The 13,151-nt window shown below is 46.6% G+C and overlaps 1 protein-coding gene across 5 annotated transcripts in view; it reads right to left on the bottom strand.

Moving 5' to 3' along the window:
- The window catches only part of GLI2 (GLI family zinc finger 2), a 205,533-nt gene that overhangs the window by 8,508 nt on the left and 183,874 nt on the right, over window positions 1-13,151 (bottom strand). For all 5 annotated transcript variants that reach the window (XM_064434982.1, XM_064434984.1, XM_064434981.1 and 2 more), the window contains 3 exons: window positions 9,581-9,730; window positions 5,801-5,965; window positions 1,107-1,388 (listed from right to left, as the gene is read on the bottom strand). In XM_064434982.1, coding sequence (XP_064291052.1) covers window positions 1,107-1,388; window positions 5,801-5,965; window positions 9,581-9,730 — 597 coding nt within the window. The remainder of the gene's footprint in view (window positions 1-1,106; window positions 1,389-5,800; window positions 5,966-9,580; window positions 9,731-13,151) is intronic.

Here is a 13,151-nt window from a genome sequence, read left to right as displayed (position 1 = left end):
TGGAGCTCAAAGTCTTTTCAGCTCAAGTGGGAAGTCTGGGGAATATGTGAACACTTCTTTGCAGGTGAAGGTCTTTTCTTCTTCATCCAGCCCATACCCTGTCCCACTCTGAGCTGACGCAGAGACCGAAATTTCGGGTACCAAAAATGAAAAGAAACATCAAAATGTAAAAGTGATTCATGTGTTGCAGTGCTCCATCTCCTCCTCCATCCTGAATGGGGTGGAAGAGGTTTGATGTGTTTGAAAGCACCACTATACACAGTTCTTTAGTACCACTGACCACACTACTGCCAATTGTGGAGCTGCTGTAATGGACGGAAAGCTGATAAATGGTCTTTGCTTCAGGTGCTGGGGCTGTAAAGCTTGATCATGGCTGAGTGACAGTCTGTACTCTGTGGGCCACAGTACTGCTCCCATATTTATTCCTAATTTCACTCTCCTGCCCCATCACCTCGCTACAATTTTCTACAGCAGCTGGGAGTCATGTACTGGATTTCTGTACTCCTGAGTAATCTGCTCTAGCCAACCTCGGCTGATCAGGCAGGTGGGACTAGATCTCAAGAGGTCCCTGACAACCCCAAGGATTTTGTGCTTCTATGTATGGTGGACAAGATCAAGGAATTGAACTTGCTTTAAGATACTCAACAAAAACAGAACAGCTAGTTTTATCCCCACTGCCTTCATCAAACAGCAGCAGACTAGAAAGAAAAGGAATGAAGGGTGCTTAAGCTGGGACCTTTGCTTCAAGAAGCATTCATCAATCTGTGCCCTGTGGTCATTGCTCAATTTAAACTGGTGAGGTAGGTAAAGCTCATTTGACCACAACACTCTTGGGTTTTACCCACTTTCACAGCACAGGAATGCCAACCTCAGCAAAGGGCATCACGTGGCCCCCATGACTACAAGGGCAGGAATTTATGATGTTGGGTAGGAAGGTAGAAAATGTAGTGGCCTGTGCCCTGACCCGCAGTTTCATTTCTGGACTTGAACTCTAGGGTTGAAGGGCACCTGCCCACAGAGGTAAATTGAATACAAATGCTTCATGCCCCTACTGCATCAGGGAGATCAGGAACCATGTCATTTCTGCCAAAAGCAACTGCTCTTACCACAGAATTCTCTGTTTTTATTGTTTTTACTTGTAAGCAATCCTCCATGCTCCTTGTGGTGCTGTTGGCCTCGGGGCTCTCCTCTGACACCTTGCTGCTCTGCTTGGCGCTGGCCTCATTGTCCCCATTTTCCTTGAGTGGAGGTGGCCTGGGGTGGACGTCGTTGCGCTGCTTCTTTGTGACGTGGGCGTCGGGCCCGTGCACCGTCTTGACGTGTTTTCTGAGGGAACTGGGGTCCGTGTACCGCTTCGTGCAGCCGGGGATTTTACACACGTAGGGCTTCTGTCAACGCAAACAAATCTTGGGTTATATTTAGAATAAGGCCAAATATTCCAGGTACAGTGTACAGGCCAAGAAAATACAATGAGCATAGCAGCAGGCAGCAGCAAAACGCGGAGCATCTGCTCCACAGGACTCTGTAAAGACTGAGATATGGAGGATGTGATATATGGGCTGCTGCTGATCCACACAGACTTGGCTGGTCATTTCATATTGGCTAAACTTCTTGTTTTCAATTTCTGGATCAAAAGACAGCTAAGAATTCACTAAATACTTTCCTAGTATTACTTTCCCATGTATGTATTTGCTTGGGTGGCCACAGGAATGTTTCCTGATTAAGGATGGGAAGGAGGGAGGTGATGTAGCAGACTGGGTATAACATATTTGCTCTGCTAAGGTGGGGTCTACACCAAGAAAATGTCTGAAACCTTTTGGCCGATGGAAGTCCAGTGAATTCAAGCCAGACTGGATTCACCCTACTCAATCTATCACACCACTCCAGCACCTGCCACCTTGAAATCTGCTATTGTGCAAAACAAACCACAGGCATGCAATGTTTTTTTCAGATGACAGCACTCTATTCCGAATTCATGAATCATTGATTGCCACAGGAAAACAAGGCTGAAGCCATGCTTCTGAAAACAGGAATCGGCAACAGATATTTTCATTCTTTTAACTTCTTTTATTTTACTGAGTATCCAATTCCAAAGTGTATTAGCACTGCAGTTGTTTGAGCTGGTGCTGGTGCACTGGAAGTTCTGAATTCATCACAAGTTCCACTTTTGGCCTCATAACTACTGGAAGTTCTGAATTCATCACAAGTTCTACTTTTGGCCTTATAACTACTCTATGTATTTTTCTGCCAATGCACTATGATAGATCCATGAGAAAAAACAGACAGATGTTATTTGAAGGCTACCCAAAATGACCATTCCTATTAATTTTTTTAAAAAATCTGTTTTGTAATTTTGCCCATGAACTTAAGTGAAAAAATACAAAGGAGTATATATTCTTTGCAGAAAGCCAGCATCATCACATGAAAAACACTGAAAGTCTGTTTTGTATTCAAAAGCTTCCTGACTATCTTGGCACATCATTCAAACCAGCTAAATCCATGTAACACCCCAATGAGGTAAATATATTTTAAAGCTGGGTAAACCAAAGCACAAAAATTAAAATAGTTTGTTTAAAAATATCATGCAACCTTTTAGACAAGCACTATAGAAACAGTATTACTGCTATTAAGCCTTATTACAAAGGACAGAACCCCCACCACATGTGCTGAAAAACTCCTGTAGATCAACAGCTCAAAGACTTTTTATAAATATCCTTTAGGCTCAACAGTTCTGATTTTTCAGTCCCCAGAAATTAGGGTAACATGATCACTATTGCTTAGACAGCAGACACTCCCCCTAAGGGGATTCAATCATCCTCTTCATCAGGCCATACCCCTTGCAACTGAGCTAAGCACAACTGCTGTTTCACTGGTGTGCCTTCATCTGTCCCTGGATTATCCAGGTTCTGACACCCAGTGACATCTTCACCCTAGTGAAGTCAGGAGTTTAGATGTCTCAGATGACTCCCTCCTACGCTCATGCACATACAGGGCAATACTCCTTAGGGTGAGAGAACTGGAGAACTCCCCACACACAAAGCAGAGCTGGATTTATGTGTTCTACCCTTGTTCAGCCTGAGTTACTGAAAATGTCACTCTGAGTCTTTGGCTGGCAATGAACTCAAGCCACTCCTCTGTGTATGCACTGGAGAGTGGTCACGGGATGAAAGCCCTTTTTCCAGGTGTAACTTTGAAGGTATCCCCTGAAGGGATTCAAACAGTCACTGAAAGTTTAAAATATAGTGTGTATGACATTTCAACAATCAAACCAAAGCCAGTGTGGTAACACATCCCCAGCCTTGAACTTCAGCATGTTTGGACCATACACCTACGTCCTGTCACACAATGATAGTGACAAACACAGGGCCTGGAACTTCCCCCTTAGAGGAGACTTGGATGACTAACTCTGAAACTGGTGTATTCCAAGTAAACACTGCAAGCAGAGGAAAATATTTAGAAGGTAGCTAGGAACCACAATAGAGTTACCAATGGGTAATGGGAAATATTCACAGCCACAAACTTCTGCTTTGCATTTGTGCGGTTTTGTGAGCCAAGGCCTCAGCACAGTTTGCTAAGCCAGTGGTCATGGCCACAGCTGGATGCAGGACCTTTGCCTGGGCCTGCTGCCCAGTGTGATGAGCTTTGCTGTGAGGGACACCAGCTGGTGTAAAGGATCATGTCATGTGATCCTCAAAAAGAGGGTGTCAAAAATATGGCCCAGAGAGCCACTGTATGCAGCCTACAGATCTCCCACAGTCTTGGGGTGTTTCTGTACTGCATCAAGGAGGGTTGAACAGCAGCTCAGGAATGAGCATGACTGCAAAATGTAAGATCATTTAGATAGTGGCAGTGCCTTACAGTTCCTGTGGCAGGGTCAGCTGGTCTGGTACAGATCCTCCACTAGTGGCTGTGCTGCTCCTACACCAGAGAAGGGGTAGGTGTCCTTCAGGGGAAGAAATTGCAGAGGATAAAAATCTCTATCTGTTACCTGAGTCTTTGATTTGTGTTGTTTGAAAGCAGCTTGTGCCAAGTGTCAGCCTATTTAGATCAGGGTCCACAAGAGACACGGAGATGGATGCTCCTGCCCTACAGCCTCACCTTCTTGCACAAGGGGAACCCAAATGATCTGACTATCAAGTGTGTTCAAGCTCTGCTCAGATGAAGTGAGGAGTTATCTTCTGATCTGGATCACTTGGGAATCTGAACCCATTGGAGACCCATCTGAACTCATTACCCATAGCAAAGCTCCTGGTAAAGCTCCAGGGATCTGAGTTCAAGTGATCTACGGGCAAAAAAGTCGCTCACATACTGTCAGTGTGCACAAACTGGGATGAGTGAGTCTCCAGCACTAAAAGCTGTACCAACAGTGTGATCCATTCACATGAGAATCCTTAGGAATCTAAGGGAAATGCAAATTTCCTTTAAGACAGGAAACAGTGTTGCAAAAATGAAAATCTTCAGTGGCTTGACTGATTTATTCAGCTTATCAGAATACAGAGAGTGGCTTAACGCTGCCAAAAATTAAGAGGTGGAAATATCAACAATGAATGGGACAATGGATCCAGCACTGGATTAAGGCAGAAAAAGCATCCAGGGCTGGAGAACGAGCAATTTCCAACACCTAAAATGTGATATTAAACCACAATTGCCTACCTTTCAGGGGAAGAAGCTTTAACATAGAAAAATTACGTAGTCAAACACTACTCCCTGGGAATGCAGGATGCTGAGCAGATGAGAGGCTGCAACCTACCTTTTTGGTCCCTCCTGGCCTCAAGGTTGGTGTAGCCTTAAAACAACTCAAAACTATCCAGTTTAAGTGTGGATATGGGTTAATTTTAACCTGTGTCTTGCTGGTGGAGAACAATCCTGATGTTTGGGTTCACACCCAAACCAGTTCAAACAACCCTGGGATCCTAGTCATTCATCGGTCCATCTCAGCATCACCTCAACCTGGAAGAGGATTCTAGATTTGGAGTCATTATTCTGACTCAAACAGAATCTCTGAAACCTACCAAGCTTTGGTTATCCGTGACTGATACTCTGCCAGAGATAAAAATACTCCCAACAAGCCCTTTGTAGACACAGCATTGCTTCAAAAGCCTGTCAACCGTGGCAACTGCGTTCCATTCTCCAATAGTCTATATTTAACTGTTGCAAATTAGGCTACAGACTGAATTCTTCATGGCTGAAAACACTATTAGAACTTTAGAGTGTTGTTTTTCTTCCCCTGTCAGCTAATTAGTGGTAATATAAATTTCAATCGTCGGCCGTGGTTGATTGCAACAGACCATCACATGCGTTACAATAAAGGCAATTTCCTCTGCTCCCCAACTACTAATAGTGGGTCTTAATTATCCAAGGTTAACAAAGCATTGCATTGTGCTCTATCATTGTACATCAAATGAGGGAGGGACTATTATTTCCAGAGCATCAGGATCCAGGGTAGCTGTTATATTACTGCAAGTCTGCTGCACAGTAATACTAAACAGAACTTGCACAACTGTACTATACTATCTGTGCTATTAAAATTATGTATTTGGAAAATGCTTGTTTTCATTTCCAAAGTCGATTAAAAAGTTTGCATACTTTAACATCTGTTTATGATTTCAAACACAGCTTCCATAAATATAAAGCTAATGTGGTCTGGCTCCCCAGCAAAAATAAATCCCATTAAAAAATAAGATAAACCTCTCATTACAGTAGGTTTCTTTTTACATGCGTCCAGTGTGTAAAGTGTATGTTTATTGTCAGCAAAATTTAAAAAAAGCCCTCCGTTGAGCTGTGGTGAGCCCAGGCTTACCTCATTGGAATGTGTCCTGTTCTGGTGCTTGGCTCTGTCCGAGGCATTGGAAAAGGCTTTATTGCAACCTTCGTGTTCACAGACATAAGGTTTTTCTCCAGTGTGGGACCTCAGGTGTGTCTTTAAGTTCTCCAGGCGGGAATAGGCTTTGGAACAACCCTCAAACTAAAATAAAAAAAACCACATGAGGAGTGATTAATTAACCAGAAAAATTTGATTTTCCCCCTGCCTAAACCCTTCCAATCTGTTTCTCATTCTTTCTTTTTTTTCTTCTTTTTAAAGGGCTTGTGTTTTAGGGAACAACATCCACTTTGTTAGGAGAATTTGCTTCCCTAGGCAGGCTGAGAGTTTCAGCAGCAAGTCATATTTGAGGTGCTACTCCTTGTTGGGTACCCACCTGACATTTCAACAAGTGACTCTTTTTTTCCAGCAGTGCTAAACACTCCTCCACTCCTCCCAGAGCTCTCTTAGCCCCTCCTCTGCATCTAAAACACTCAGAAACAGGGGCCCCCTCCTTCCCACCTAGGGAACTGACAGCTTCTCCACAGTCTGACCAGCCTTGCAACTTCACTAGCACCAACACTGGAAAGAGCAGACAGCTCCCTAATACACAAACAGAAATCTAGCAAGCTTTAAAGTTTCCCAAATTACAGCTTGGGTTTACTCTTGGAGGATGCTGTGGTCAGGCTGTCTGACATTACCAGTTTAAAAAACAAGACTCTAAATCTTGAAGACAGATGGATTTTTGGATGACAAAACAGGCCAGGAACCTTCCTCCTGGAAGGAAACCAGCTGCCCACACAATGAGAAGGAGCAGCTTGGGAGACGTGGTGAGGCTTTGGGTGATCAAAGTCCTGCCACCCTCCATTCTGGCTGGGAGGGAGGTTTCTCCCTGCACCTGCCCCTGGCCCAACATGGGAGGATTTTACCTCCAACCAAGGAGTCTCTAAAGTGCTCTTTGACAAAACAAGCGGGAGGTTTTAAGAAATACAAGGCTCCCTTGCAAATTCCAGCTAAATGTTCCACTGCCTGTTCAGCTGGGAGCATTGAAGAGCCCAGACTGTACCTCCTATACAAAAAACACCCTTTAAATTTCAACAAGCAGCCCCTGCTGCTGTAATGTATGTGTTGTATTCTAGTCACATCACTTAAACATGTCTACAAGTTCACTCCAGTTGTGACAAGACTTCACATTACTCTGTTTGAGTCTTGGCCAGTGAAGAAACTGGAGCCACAGCAGGACAGGTCATGCTCCATGTCTGATTTTCTCATGGGCAGCTGAGTGGTCCTACACATCCAAAGGTCTGGTCACAGGCACCTGCATTCAGTAGCAACAGCACCTGCTGCCTTGGGCTCCACACGCACAGCACCTGAGGGACTGACAGGGAGGGAGGCAAACATGCAGCCCATGAAACCTATGAAGCAGGTAGGTACAGGCTGATCCCATGCAACTCTCTTGTGCTGGAAAAGGTTTACTTAAGTTCCCCTTTAAGGTCTAGCAAAGGCAGATTTGCCCGCTCTTGAGATAGTCACATCTCTTCAAGGACCAGTAGGAGCATTCTGCAAGAGCTGATTCCTTCCACAGCTTTTTCAGGGCGGGATGGATCCAGTTTTTCTTCCTCAGACAACTTTCATTAGCCCATTTGTCCCACAGAACATGCCACAGCTCTGAGGTAGCACAGTATATCTCTTTCTTCTCTTGCCCTGTACAAACAAGCCTTTACAACTCAAGTCGCTTACGGTTACTGAAATACATCATTCCTCTTGCTGGAAAACAAAGGGAACTCAGCATGAGACAATTCATGCATCCATTCTAGTTTTGCTGGATACTGACACAAAAATGCAGTTATTAAGAGCAAAAGTTCTAAGGCCACATTTTCAAATAAAAGCTTCACAGCAAAGCAGCCTGTGCATGTTCAAAGCAGTTCTTCCCACTCTTACGTGTGGATTTGATTATGCCAGTGGGAGTTCTAGCTGTCATCTGTTGAATAATCCTTGACCAAATCCCAGGCTGCAACTGGGCTCATCTGTAGCTTTATGTACACCACAAACTTCTTGTCTGAAACCGATGTTGCTTTGAAAAATCACTGCCAGACTTGGACAAGGAATGCTCTGCCACAGAAGGGCACCGTCTGCAGAACTGCCACTATCCCAGACAACTGGAACTGGTGGTTCTCCAGTTTGGGGACAGTTGCTGCAACATACTGCACATGGAGGACACTGCAGTTCTCCAAGATGACTTGAGACTAAAACACAGCCTTGCCATTGCCCCAGTGTGACAAAACTGAGGATTGAAAAGGGCAGGATTGTGCAGCAGTGTTTTTTCCTGCTTGACTGCAGCACTAAAGAGGATTCAGCCAACGCTGTTTTTGTCTCTTGAGTCCCTCTGCCTACAAGGCCAGGCTAGACTTACCCTCAGTGCTCACTTTGTATGCACCAACAATCAATATTTCTTGATACTTTTAAGGAAGATTGGTAAAGCACTAGACTGGGCAAAGTGCTTTAGAAGATTAAAACAAAGGACATGGCCCTGTGCCCCAGGGGAGCTTATGCTCTAAATTAAATGAACACAAGGCTGGAAGATTGATAAAGGAGTCATGCAGCAGGCAAATCATACATATCCTAATATTTGTAAGCAGGAGCTGGGGCAGAGCCAGGGAGCAAGCAGGGCTGGCACTGGCAAATGGAGCAGAAGAGGAGGAAGGTATGGAAGGAGGGCTCAGACATTTGCTGAAGAGAGAGAGAGAGACTCATCCCCAAGACTCTGGGGAGAGGAACAGTGTAATGCTGATGGCAGAGGAGGAACAAAATGCCATCAGGAGGAGAAGGCAGAGAGCAGAGTATAACAAAAGACAGGGAGGAAAAGACCTTTGGGAGGAATAAAGGCTGGAGGAGATGAGGAAGGAGATTGTGAACATTTCTCCCAACAGCTGACCACAGTCACTGAACTCCATAACCTTGCCTCCCTCTTGTGCCTTGCATCAGGCATCCCTGGCTGCCCCACATCAGCAAGCAGTGTGGTGAGAGGCTCCAACTGTGAAGGCACATATGGGATTTCATATCTTGAGGCCAAGGAGGAGGAGAGCCCAGCTCTCCTATGTGGTTAGTGAGCCTGCACTCACATGGCTGAGATACAAAACAGTACCCCATACTCTTCCTCAGGCAGCTGAACCCTAGACACAGTGATGCTGGTATGCAGGTCTGGGGACTGAGCCCTTCTTGGGGTTTAAGCACCTATGGTTTAACCTCACCTCTGGATTAAGAGAGCAGAGGCAGGAGGTGTTGGCCTAGATTCCCAGGCTAGAAAGAGTCATGTGGGCATGCTTGGGTCATGCTGAGGGAATCCTGCATTCCCAGCAGCTGTAGTGGATGATGCCAGGTTAGACACAACCAGGGGTAGGCAGCTCCCCACAGTGTGGCATTACTGGATTTCTTTCTTGGATGTAGGCATATAAATTGGCTGGATTTTCACCTTAAGTGACTTGTCCTGAGTTGCTTTGGATCTCTGTGGTAGTTCTGAGGTAGTTCTTCCCAAAGAAATGCAGTTTTGCCCACTAACACCTCAACCACACTCCTCAACCTCTTGTCCTCTTGTCCCCAGGGTCTAACCTGCAAGTAGCTGTAACCCAGACACAGAGGGCTGGACTAGCTCTGAGGCACTGCCAGTGGCTGGCCGGGCAGAGCCCTACCTGAAGCCATGCCCACGTCTGCAATCACATTTTTGTGACCACCCCAGCTTGGTGTCCCACTTGCCAAGTGAGATGTCCCCTGCCAGCTCACCGTGCACTTGTGTGGCTTCTCTCCCGTGTGCCTTCGCATGTGCACCACCAGCATGTACTGAGCCTTGAAGGGCTTCTGCTCCCGTGTGCAGTCCTGCCAGCGGCACACAAACTCCTTCTTCTCCCCGTGGATGTGATCGTTGTTGATGTGCTGGTAGGAGAGAAAGGAAAACCAGGTCACCCCTGGAAGAGCTGATGCCAGTGAATCATGCACAGTGCTCCAAGAGCCAGATGTTCCCTCCCCAGTGCTTGTCAGGCACTGCAGCACCTGGGTGCCAGGTGCACAGGTGACACCAGGGAAGTGGACCCAGCCCTGTGGTCTGGTGTGTCCTGCACAGAAAGGTGTGCAGCACCCAGCACACTGGGTACAAAGCAGACTAAAAATGGGAGGTCTGCAAAAGCAGTGGAGCTTTTGGGAGAAGGGAACCCTCTCAGTGTGCCCCCAGCTGCTTGATGCGACTCTTGACAGGGATGACAGAGTAATTTTTGTTTCTGCGGAACCCTCCTGTGCTGCATTTACCCACTTGAGACCCCTTCCTGGGATGCTGCTGGAGGATGATGGACAGGAGACAAGCCTTGATTGAATTCAATAATCTTAAAGGTTGTTTCCAACCTAAATGATCCTATGCATCTAAGTCCATATGCTGGCCCCATGACATCCACCTGCCGTCCAGAGCTGGTGGCTGGCAGGAAATGACAGCATCTAAGAGCTATGCAGCAGGGAGAGCTCCATTACTGCTAATTACTCAGGCCCACAAAATTCTGTGCTGGAGTGTTGAAAAGCCAGACCCAGAATGGTGCCTTCGTCCACCCTGCTATGGAGAAGTGGGCTGTTTTTTCCCAGTGCAGGGCAGATGAAGCCCTGCCGAAAATAAACAGAGCCAGGGGCCAGCCCGTCGGCAGCGCCATTCCCGCGGCGGCCTTGTCTCTCTGAACGGGGTCTCATTGCCAAAAATAATGCCTGTCCTCGCTCCTGTGTTTTCAGAAGACATTCACTGACAGGAAATCCTAAAATAAACCACTCTGGTTTTGGGTTTTGGCTTTTTTTGTGCTGAGATCTTTTCCAGCCCCCGCCTTCGTCCCCCGGCCAAGGCCAGGCACACATGTTGCAGCAAGGGATGAGACTCCCTTGGGGCAGTGAGGCAGCACGAGGACACAAAAGTACATTAAAACAGATTCATCAGCCTTCACAGTTCCAGCTGAACCCAGTCTCAGTGCTCTGTGTGCTGCAGTCCAATCCTGGGGTCAGGGTCCTGGTGCCTGGGGTCCCAGTACTACCCAGAGACAAGAGGAGGTGTGTGGGGAGAGCTGGGGGAGCCTGGGTTTGGGAGAGGTTTTGTATGGGTTTAGAGTTCTGCTGCCAACAGTTCTGGTTTTACAACAACAGACTTTAGCCTCAGGTGGTGGAAATCTGATGAACCTCCCCAGAGACCCATGGACATGCTAAACCATGTCCAGACCAGACTGGGGAGATACATCTCCAGGCTCTGCTTGTGTGGGAGTCTAACTTGCAACCAAGACTGCACAAAGCAATGCTGGGAGTGTGGGAGAGCACAGGCTTACCCTTTTTGTCTTGTTTGAGCCAGAGGAGGAACATTTACAAAAGGGAACTGTAGCCCCCATTCAGCACTGTTCACTCCCTGTCTAGGCAACATCTGCTCCCCATCAATGGGTGCAGGAGGAACTGCACAGCTCACCCCACTTCAGCTACAGCTCCTTAGCCCCTACCTGGCTGAAGGCCGCTTGGGCTTCTCTCAAATTGAGTGTGACCTTTGAGGTTGGGAACAGCAGTGATGCTTGCAAAAATATGTCATCACTGCTGCTGCTCCCTGTTGACATGCACTTCTCCCACAAGCACACTGTGTAAGAGGAACAGACTCTGCTCACCCAGGTACTTTGCTCTCTGCACACAAACTCGAGTTTTCCCATGCATGGTGAGATGGCACCTTCTCAGAAGCTGGCCCACGACATCTGTATTTCATTTGCCTGTGTATTTTGGGCATCCCAAATCCACAACCCCGTGTTGCTAGTAATCACAGTAGAGAAGACTCAATTTTTGTAACCTTCCCGATTTAGGAAAATCTTGGGATATTTCATCAAATGTTTTTTTTTTTTATTTTTGGGGTTTTTTTTTCCAGGAAATTGTGCTGAGCTGCCTGGTGCTCTGCACTTTGCTCTGGGCAGAGTTAGTTTTTTGTACATATGAGAGGGAAACACACAAAAACTGCTGGACACATGTGAGCCCAGCCCATCTGACAGGCATGCTGTGGTTTAACCCTAAAAAAGCAATGCCCCATGGCATGCAATGTGCAACCCATTAAGCACCTTATCACTCAAGTGGCCTTGAAAACCATTTCCAAATCTGTCTGTACTCAAGGACGTGACGCACTGAACTAGTGGCTTCTGGCAGAGATGGACAGGCACTAGCCTTAGATGGAAGAAGAGCATGTGCCCAAAATTATAATTTAGAGTGTAGTCCCTCTGCACAGTGTTTGTGTGCAGAACATGTGCAAATGGTGACTGATGTCAATTTGGGGGCATCTAAATGTATCCAAAATGAAGGTATATAAAAAACGGTGAAAGCTGGCACAAGCCCTCAAGAAGGGGGCTACATGTGAGCTGCACATGTGTGGCCCCTGGCAAGCTGGTAGTCTGTTTGAGACAAGCAGCTAAAGGCTGAAGGAAAAGGTAGCAGCTCCTGTTGCAAAATGGGTTTAATCCAAAACTCTGCTGCAAGCAAAGGCTGGCTGGGCTGGTGAATTCCCAGCAGATATGGGCTGGCTTCAAAGAAATACAACTTGCACCACAGACCCAAAATAAGGACTGGGAGGGTGTTGGGCTGGGAGCAAAATGGGACTTGGACACAGATCATGTTTGATTTCACAGGCACTTCCCTGAGGATGAGGAATTTGTTGACCCCAGAAGCCAAAGGAAACCAAGTGGTGGATACCCAGATGAAGCAAAGCATACAAAAGGTTCTTGGAATTAATTAGAACTGAAAATCTGATTAATGACTTGGTTTGGGAATCCTTCAGAGAGCAGTTTTGACACTGGTTTGGGAACATCACTGTGATTATGGAAGCCCTGTTGCCCAAGTTTTAGAAAATCAACCCACTTTCTGTACTTCAGACACTGGAGCATATCTCCAAAGTCTGAAAGTGCTCTGTTTCTGTGGGAGGGATGAGCTGAGCAGGTCAACAGCCTCCAAGTGATATGGCTCCACAGCTCATTAACAGCAGCATTAGAGGCTTTCCCAGCCTGGACTAGGACTGAGGACAGCATGGATGATCCCTGATGCATAGTTGGTGTAGCTCTGTGAGAAGGGTTCAGCCCCTTTCCCCATTTTCTGATCCAGTCTTCTGCACTGAGCCTTCTGTCATTGGGCCATGCACAAGGGAGGCTGAAAGTGCAGCCTCAGCAGCTGAGAAGGGAGCAATATCACATAATCTATGAGAGGCTTCTTTCAGCTGAACTCCTTGGGGAGCAGCGACCTGCTTTGGCAGTGTTTACACACCGTATCTCTGATTTGCACCTTTAGTAGCTCCCAGGGTGAGCTCTGGCTGTACAGCAGC

The sequence above is a fragment of the Passer domesticus genome, chromosome 10 (genome assembly GCF_036417665.1).
Source record: "Passer domesticus isolate bPasDom1 chromosome 10, bPasDom1.hap1, whole genome shotgun sequence".
NCBI classification, from domain to species: domain Eukaryota; kingdom Metazoa; phylum Chordata; class Aves; order Passeriformes; family Passeridae; genus Passer; species Passer domesticus.
The sequence above is the reverse complement of the archived record's forward strand: the minus strand, read 5'-3'. Positions and strand labels throughout refer to the sequence as shown.